Source organism: Purpureocillium lilacinum, assembly GCF_023168085.1.
Source record: "Purpureocillium lilacinum CBS 284.36 DNA, scaffold_8, whole genome shotgun sequence".
Taxonomy (NCBI): Eukaryota; Fungi; Ascomycota; class Sordariomycetes; order Hypocreales; family Ophiocordycipitaceae; genus Purpureocillium; species Purpureocillium lilacinum.
The window spans coordinates 1489518-1499013 of record NW_027072118.1 but is presented as its reverse complement, the minus strand read 5'-3'; the positions used below and the strand labels follow the sequence as shown (position 1 = coordinate 1499013).

Genomic DNA, 9496 nt, shown 5'->3' with positions numbered 1-9496 from the left:
CGAACGGTACCTTAACAACTTTGCTCCTGCCGACGACAAATACCAGTTCAATCCCCTTTCTTGGTGGCGGGAGAACGAGATGCAATACCCGAATCTTGCTCGAATGGCCACCGACCTGCTGTCGATACCCACGATGTCAGCAGAGACAGAAAGATCATTCAGTAGCGCAGGAAAGATGGTTTCGCCATTGCGGACCCGTCTTGACCGACATAGTATTGGTATGGCGCAGAGTTTACGGTCATGGAGTCGGGAGGGTATTGTCCTGCCCTCGTGGTAAGAGGTTAGCCGCGATCGGGGTTAAATTGTGGTTCGGAGATACGCGTTGGCTTCCATCAACCAACGGCAGTCCAACTGAGAGAAACGAGTTCCAACTTCAACCCAACTGAAAAATATCTCGCGGGCTGCCAATCCAACTGCCACGAGACCCCAGTTGAGTTGAATTGGTTGATTACGCACTCTGAGCTCGGGTGGTCAGACAGTTCGAGCCATCTGCCGAAGATTCAGCCACAATGGAACCGGCGAGTGAAGCGTCTGACCCAGCACGCACCTACTTCGGATCCATGTCCGCCATAAGTACTAGCGTCGAGGGATCACAAGACAGATCTCAATGCTCCGATTTCATTCGCGGCTGCCCGGCATATACCCTTTCGGGATGGCGTGAGGCTTCTCTGCTTTGGGTCTGAGTCTGTGCAACAATCAGCCTCTTGAATCGACAATCCACACGGTCCCTCTAGACCACTCTTCCGACAAGAGGGCCCGATTCGCGATGGTGATGGAAGCAGCCGTCAGGTGCTGTCGTTCCCAATACTGTGGAATTTAGCGCGTCCCAGTGTAGTCCACGACAATTCTTACCGCATTTGTCTCAGTGGATGGAGCGCCGTGTGGATTTATGTTGAGGACGGCTCTATGCTCTTCGTTCTACTTCAACTACCACAACGACTGAGCTTAACATCCCATTGATATGACAAATTGCCACAGAGCGTTCGGCAATGGCACGAGGACAACGACCAGAAAGATTATACAACGGCAACTGTCGCACGCCACGAATGCACAGCTAGATGACGGCCGGAAAGCAGGTACCCTGTGAATCAGGCAACGAGAGAACCATGATAGATCATCTTTCGAGTGACTGAGTTGAGGTTTGCAATCTATACTGGTCCAATTGGGCACCTGATACATGACGAGCAGAAGCCGGGTTGCCTGGCGTTATCGCTGCCGTTACTGGACAGCCGTGCTGTTAACGGTCTTCGTGAACAACGGAACTTTCATACAGGGTCCCGAGAGGTAGAAAGCCAGGCTTGGCGGGCAATAAACCATTCAATTAGAGTCCGCTAAGACGCTTTGAAGACTTCTCATCCAGATAAATGCTTAGATTGATCAAGGCAGATCTGGCTATCTATTCTGGGGCAAGGACTGTGGTATATATATCCATCCAGTTCTTCATTGATCATTGCCCGATCACCTGGATCACCGTGCGCTTCGTGATCCACTCACGTGACCCTTTCTGGTTCTCCCTGGGATTCTGGCGGCAGTATGCAAGACATGGGCCTTGCTGCCTTCCCTTTTGTCCATTCGTTCGGCGGCCTGCCTTGCGGCCGTCCTTGGTTTGTAACTCAGCGGCCGTCAGTTAATGGACAACGATGTTTTTCGAGCTATGAAAAGAACGAGCCGCATTTCCTCTCATTGACCGACTTAGGGAAAGTGTGGGGGACATCGCCGTGTTTGGTTCCAACAGCATGGTTGCTGAACGTTTCCTATGTTGGAGTAGTTTATCGGACGGCGTGTCGCGCTTCCGTTAGCTTGTTTTGCGACACGTACGTGGCTTTTGTGACATGTACATGGCACCATCCTGGTCCGAGCAACTAGTGTCCTTGAATGGTCTCTCCATGGCAATAGCGCTACTGCACAGCAATCCCCCTCCTCCGGGGCACCCATTCAGAGAGAATGGCCCGTTCTGGGCGGTTCGAGGGGTCGTCATTTTGGCTTCTTGGTCATTTCAGGCTGCTTCAGGGATATCACTGTTTCCATGACCTGTCACCTCCAACAAGATTGGATTACCAGGTTCTACAACGAATCATGGTATCTCCTGTCGTCAGCTACCGAGCGGGGCTTCTCTGTTCGTCCTGATCCAGGACAAAGAGAGTCCGAGGAGGTTCGGCTTCCAGATCCGCCGCGGGTTTCTGATGGAGTACCTGCTTACATGTAGCAAAGTCACACCAACAATCTCCAACCTCGCAGACACCACCCCCGACAGTATATGCCCAAACTTGACAACGAAACTGCAATGGTTACTTCGTGGCACATACGGCAGGCAGAAGCCGGGTTGCCTGAAGTTATCGCAATCGTTGCGGCCGTAGTACTGTTATCGATTCACGTGAACAAAGAGCTTAATATTGACAGAAAACGCAACATGACCCACTCTCCCCGAGGCACACTACACGAGAGGCTTGGACCCACACCGCTGAGCTGGACCCACACCGCTAAGCTGGACGGCCGTACTGGACCCACACGGGTGATGGACACCGGGACGACCCCACTTTGGCTTCATTGCGAGGGGACGAGGGCAAATGCTGCTATTGTTTCGACAATGGGCAGAATCGTACAATATGTTACCATTTTCCCAGTGGAAAGCGCCACAGGCCATAGTTCCCTACAGACGTCAATCGCGAATATCCTCGCCGTCTACTGTGCTTGGTATGTCCGACGTTCTTTGCCTGAGTCACTTGGCAGCACTCACTCAAGAACGTCGGCTACGAGGACAGTACCCTCTTCCACGGGACATGGTCGATTGATCCGCCCACCTGACAGTGAACAAGGAAATGGGGGCCTGTGGCGCCATCAGGGCTTTTCACCCCGAGCATGGCCAGTCAGATCAGGCCAATCTGGAATGGGTGCTGGCTTGTTGCTGTCACTCACGTTCCTCAGCTCACTAACCGTTCATGGCACCGCGCTACGAGCGTCGCCAGGGTACCCTCCAGGCAGTTGATGCCCGCGTACTTTGACAAGTAGACGGCTCCCAACCGATCTACAGCAGCTGGGGACGTCGACATTGTCGTATGCCCATAGCCGCGTTCATTTTAGCCGTCCCACATTCGCTAGATGACGATCAGGCAATGCTTGCGCTTTGTCAATTCTTTTACGCCATGGCTAGACCATGACATGGCTGTTCTTATTCTGACATCGTCTAACCCGGGGATACTCACAGCGACATAGAGGCATCAACATGGACAGCTCGAAGGTTTGTCCGCCTCATCGGAGGTCAGTCTTATCTCGCTGTCCCGTACCGGCTCCATTGATGACACAAGGATGACAGGCATACCAAGTCCCGAAATGGCTGTGAGACCTGGTACGTCTCAAATTGTGACGCTTACTCGGCTGGAGCAGGTTCGCACTCTGTTGCCATCTGACATTGTCGAACAGCAAGCGTCGCCACGTTCGTTGCGACGAAATGTCTCCGCAATGGTAAGCATGTTCCTGTTAGCGCACTGGGGCAGCATTGCTGACATTGCCGTACCGTCCGCAGTAACAACTGCACCAGGTACCGCATTCGCTGTCCGTACAATGACACACATGTACATGACGCGGAGCACTCTACGACTCTCAGGAAATCCGACCTCATGTGGATGCCACACATCATGGTGGCCGTTGTCGAATGGCAAACGAGGGGTGTCTTCCCTTTCCCATCTCTCAGCGTCTCCGTGGGTCTCGTACCGCACATGTACCCAGTCAAAGACCTCCGTTTGATCGTTCATGTCGCCAGCCTGTTCCATCATCTTGCTTGTATGGATACCAACAAATTTACCTTATGGACTCGCCATATCCCAATGTACGTGCAAATCCTTTCTTCACCCAGGTTGTCGCCTCTTTTGCGCATGATGGTAGGGTGGCGCAGTCACCTGTACAAATCCTTGGTGCCACCCGTACTGTGTAACACCGGCTATCTGACGCCACACACCCGCTCTGTGCTAATTTATCGTCCAGCGTGCTCCAAATTGGCGCTGCTGTGCCGTATGTCATGCATGCCTTGCTGGCTTTCTCTGCTACCCACGTCGCCTTCCTCACAGGCTGCGCTCTGATCGGTAGCACGGCGTTCGAGCACAGGGCTATTGCCCTGAGAGGCTTACGTCAGGCACTCAATTCATTTTCTCGGGAGACATCAGATGCCATCTTGGCGGCGTCTCTGGTGCTCTCCTGGCAGACCACCGATCGGTACGTCATTAGACTTCCGCAGCTCATCCGTGCCGCAGCCCTGGGCTATGCGATCCATGAAATGCATTTCTTGAGCGGATACAGGCGATTAACTTGGGTGAATGGTCAGGTACAATAGAGCCAAGCTAGCGCAGGGTATCATATCCATCATTGAGGCCATGGACGGATGGAAGCACGAATCCGAGTTAAGAGACTTCATTATGGAGACTAGCACCTTTCCTACAACGGCACTAGCCCCGAGCCCAGACCAGCAGTCCTGTGACGAACGGGAGGACATTAATGCCTACCACCGAACGCTAGAGCAGGTCCACAAAGCCGAGTCTTGCCTTCACCGCAACCGGGAAGACACGGCGCATATCCAGCACCTCATCAGCTCCCTGAAGGACGCCGGTGAGATAAACCCGGCGATGGACATTGTCGAACAATACAAGCGCCTGGAGCCCCTGATGGCGCTGGCTTTCTGGATGCCCGTAGGCTACCTCCAAAGCGGCCGCGGGTCGCCTGGCTCGCTCATCGTCATTGCCCACCTCTACACCATGACTATTCTCATGGCACGCCTGTTTCCCAAGTCTGGCGCCGGCTACTGTGGCAGCTTGTCCGTCAGGCCCCTGGAAGAGATTGCCCGTCGACTTCGGACCTGCCTCCTTTCTAGCCATGCGGACCACGAAACCGACAGCGGCAGCCAGCGACAAATGCACCTGACACTCATGGAGTTTCCTATCGCCATGGTAGGTCACCTGCGCTCCCACCGATGATGGAACCACCCACAAAATTCGCGGTCTCTCCCATAATTCTGACATCCGTCTCGACACGGTCAGCAGACTGCCGCTTATACATGCACAACGGATCATTGGATGCCTCGGAAACTCCGCATGGGGAGTACGGGTGAGAGAGATGCGCACCATGTACCGTGGAGTGCCGCATCGGAACCGTGCTGCAACTTCCGGCAGTCGTAACGAAGTTTACGGACCTGGGTGAGGTTGAATAAGGACGGAATAGTGAATTGCTTGTTCATCTAATTGAATTCAACACTCTTTTCCCATTTAAGCTTGTTCACGCCACCCCCCTCCCCCCGGGGCCCCCAAACAGTTCCTCCGCTTCCGGCGTTCGAACCACTGCACTCACCAGGGCTAGGTATCCATGCGAAGCACCGTGCGCTCGCCTCAGACATTAAACTTAAAGGCATTGTCGTTGTTGCACTGTCAAGCTGGCCGGCGCCGACCGACGCTGGCTCTCCCAAGTAGCCCCGCCGACATGATGCGTGGGAGTTACGCATGGCAGAGCCACCTCTCCCGGGTTGCTCCGCCGATGACTGGGTCCGTGGCGAATGGCAATTGCAGGGCAGTTGACCATCCAGTAACACCTCAGCTTCACGGGACGAGGCCATCAAGGCCGCATTGTCTTCGACGGCACGGACTTGTACCTCATGGGCGTGTTCGGCCACTTGACGGTAGATAGCTAGGCGCGTCGTTACTCCATCCAGGAGTCCCCGTGCAACTAAGTTGTATACGTGGGCGTTGTCCAATGACGAGAGCGCATCTAGCAGCGTGTCGTTCTCTTCGTTTCGCTGCCTAAGCCGTTCAATTTCGGCTCGAAGATCTTCCTCCGACTCGCTCGGCGGTCCGTCGACGCCGTCGTTCACGTCGGCCAAGTCGCAACCCTCACAGAGTGTCTCCACCTGGCACTAGGCGGGCAAGGTTATCATATTGTCGGCCGAAAAGAACTTCGAAAATGGGACTGATAAGTCTCCAGCTTAAATATGCTCACATGGGCTCCATCTCTGCGGGTAAGATGACGAGTTATTTGGGCTGAGTTTTCGTGAGACATTGTCAACTCTCATATCTGTGTGGTGGGAATGAGGTGAGCGCTGTCGTAGCTACATGTCCCGTTTCTGTCTCATTGGGTTTTGCGCGCCTGTGCGATAAGGCGACCAACCGCTCGCACGCAGGGGCGACACACTGACGCTAGAGTGACGTTGGCTGTGTCAAGGTTTTTGGTGGGGCCGAGACACACAGGCGCTACGGACAATGACGACACATTGACGGGCAGGGGCAAGGCATTTTGTTAGACAATCTTGTTCAATTGATGAGAATTATCCTGAAGAGTTCCAACTCCAATATTGCAAGCCATTATGCATCTCTTATACAAAAATGAAAAGTTTTGCTTGTTTACGCAGTGGCAGTTGCCTCGTTAGCCACCACTGAAGGCACGTGAAACATGCGACACATTTGTTACATCCACGATGTGTTGGACCGGCGGTGGGAAACAAGACAGCGCCCACTACCGGCACGTTTCCCGACCTCGGGCAAAGAAGATCTACCTCGGGCGCAAGCTGTTGCCAAGCTTACAATCTATTTTAATGATTTGCTGAACAGAATCGGTGTCAGCTCCGTGGCGCGGACATTCTGTTCCTTTCGTGACATCATACACCAAGGAAGCGTGGCACCACTTGCTTTCCAGGCTCACTGACCAATCCGCGAATCTTGCCCCGCCACACTGGATGACATTTAACGTAGATTGCTTGCGGAAAGACCAGCGTATCGCTCAAAACATCATTCACCGAAATATGCCTCTCAGAGAGATTACCTCCGACATGACTACCGGTCCGGCCACTACCAGGCTAAAAGTGTTGCTGGTGGGAATGAGCCATCGACTTGTCGACAGTGGGTTGGAGATGGTCAAAGGCGGCATCGACCTCACTGTAACACACCACCCACCTGTACAGCTTTGCCAGCCAGTGCAGAGGCTAACGCTTGAGCAAAGGTTTTGAATTCAGCCGATTCCGAAGACCTCAAATCAAGAGTCGCCGTTGCAGCGCATGCACATGATAGGACCGATGTTTGCATCATTCTAACCGAAATAAACCACCTCGAGTCCCCAGGAGCAGGGCTGAATCAGATTCTACTTCACAATTGCCGCCTTATCGTGTCCGTATCTCCGGTATATAGGGAGTCTGCTGCTCAGCTAGTCAACTCTAAGGTCGACAGCGCTTGGCCCGAGGCGGTCATCTCACAGACTATTTCCTTGATTCTCGCGGCTGCCGCCGATGTCCTGAACATGCAGAGCCATATCTGCCTCCGTGAATGGCAATGCAAAGGTCACGGTCATCTGCCTCAAACGGTCATAGGTATCGTAGGTATGGGAAGGTTCGGTAAGTGCGTTGCGGACAAGGCGGCTTTACGGGACATGCGAGTCAAGTACTTCGACTTTGAACGTCTGAGCATCGATGAGAGGCCAAACATCAATCTTGGTACTGTCACTCCATCCAGGAGCTTTCCTTGGAGTCGGATATAGTTCTGAACTCCGTGCTGGTGGACGCGGCTGTAACCACGACGTTTCGTGGATCCCGGAACCGGAGGGAACACTCATCTTTAGGAAAAACTCGCATGTCATCGAATGCAGGACCCGTCGGTGGGCCGCACCGTGGGCCCGGATTGGATCGGGGATGATGAGTCGACAGGTGGCGGAAAACAGAACGGCATTGGACTTCAGGTAGTTACTTACAGCGTGAGAACCAGCTGCTATAAGACCCAATTCGAGCAACTTGAAGTGAGTTTAAGATGTCAAGAGTTCGGACGGTAAAACAGAATAGAAGGTGGATAAGTTGCAGTTGTGTGACATCTGGACCATCTTTTTGTTCGTTAATATTTCGTGGCATTCCTGGTTCACTTAGACTATTCTGGTGCTTCTGTTGAACACGATACGAGTCTTATTGTAAGCGATATGCCTCCCACTTTACTTGGAGCCACCCTTCCTACCAGCCTCACTGGCTTTGTCGCTGCCTGGCTCGAACGAACCCGACGAGGCTTGCCCGCCCTTCGACGCAATGTCACGCTGCAGCAAGTCAGCGTCAATCCGTCGGTAACGACGCGTGTCATCGTACCTCCTTATCAGGATCCATGCTGGCGAAGAGCCCTCGTGGCTAGCCTGGCCACCCTTGGATGCAATCGCTTCAACCTCCTCCTTAGGTCTGCCCCATCATGTTAGAAGCATAACTTCGTCTTAATGTATCTCGCTGGGATGCAGGTTACTGGTTGGAAAAGGTTTCCGGGTTATCGTTGCCGCTAGGCATGATGTGGTTTGGTATAATTTCTGTTGCAAGTTGGCTTGTAATGGGAATGGAGCGGCTCAGCTATGTGTCGTCGATCTATGAGGAACAAGCAACTGTCGATGGACGAGGGAGATGCGCCGCCTATGTATATTTGACTTGGCGACTCTCACACGTCATGGTCTCTTCAAGCACTGGACCGTCGCATCCTCGTGCGGACGAACGCCGTGGATGACTACGACATACTTCACGTTTAGATGTAGATGACATCATACCCGATAAGGCCGAACAAGTCGCACAGTGGGCGTTCAGTGGGCGTTTTGCTAGAACGTGATGAATTGATCGTAAGTCGGTCATCACTGCGGCGCAAGGGATCCAAGGTCGCAAATGCAGTCTTAAAATTTGCATCATAGACATTGACTGGTGAAATTAGCCAGACGGGTGAGCCGTCCGATTGGATGGCAAGATATGCCAGTTCGTATTGACGTTTCGTTGTCCGCCGGAGCATCTCAATCGGCACCACCAGGGCCTACTCAGCCAACCTGCCAGGCATTCAAGAGCATGACATCGAGAGTATGAACTCTCTCTGATTCAAACGCGGCAGTCGTTATCATAATGCTCATGCGAGTAAGGCGACGTTTCTTTGTGGTGGAATGCAGACGCGCCACGCGACTAGCGACGACGACGACGACTGGAAGGCGTCAATCGTGCAAGGCTCAAGCCCTCACCGATATTGGAGGGCATGTTTCACAGTGCGCCTGGCAGCGACTAACGCGGCACGTATTATATCATATGGAAGTTTCAACGCAGATAATTTGTGAGGCGCCACCGCCGCGAGTCTTGCGCTGCGGCAGCGCACCGACACTATGCCATTGTATGAAGGAGCGCTTGATCACACGGCTCACAGACACAGCCGCGCTTAATTTGCTGATCCGACGGACGAGCGGCAACCGTGGAAGAGGGGATTGCGATCGGGCAGCTGCATGGTCTCCTCCGCGTCTGATTCGACCTTCGGTTCGTCTACGTAAATGCTGAGACTGCGCCCCTCGGAGACGTCGGAGTTACGCATCATAACCGTCACGGACTAGACGGATACTTACATTGTAACGGTCTCAACCGAGTGTGTTGACAACTAGCTGAGCGACTGCAACGAGTATCCTACAGCTGGACAAGAAAGGAAGAAAGAGAAAACCCTGGAAAGGGGCGCGAGCTCCAGAGCTCCGCTCAGGAGCTCGTGTG

The 9496-nt window shown here is 53.3% G+C and overlaps 2 protein-coding genes across 2 annotated transcripts; one reads left to right on the top strand and one right to left on the bottom strand.

Annotated features, from left to right (window-relative positions):
- Positions 1 to 4367: 4367 nt before the first annotated feature.
- PLICBS_010183 (uncharacterized protein) lies at positions 4368 to 4964 on the top strand (the record flags this gene model as incomplete). Its single annotated transcript, XM_018328426.2, has 1 exon — positions 4368 to 4964. The coding sequence occupies one exon, from the start codon at positions 4368 to 4370 to the stop codon at positions 4962 to 4964; it is 597 nt and encodes a 198-aa protein (XP_018173005.2).
- Positions 4965 to 7944: 2980 nt separating this feature from the next.
- PLICBS_010182 (uncharacterized protein) lies at positions 7945 to 8281 on the bottom strand (the record flags this gene model as incomplete). The annotated part of the gene is made up of 2 exons (XM_065601878.1): positions 7945 to 8179; positions 8241 to 8281. 2 exons carry the CDS (start codon positions 8279 to 8281, stop codon positions 7945 to 7947), a joined length of 276 nt encoding a protein of 91 aa, XP_065457950.1.
- Between the last annotated feature and the right edge of the window lie 1215 nt (positions 8282 to 9496).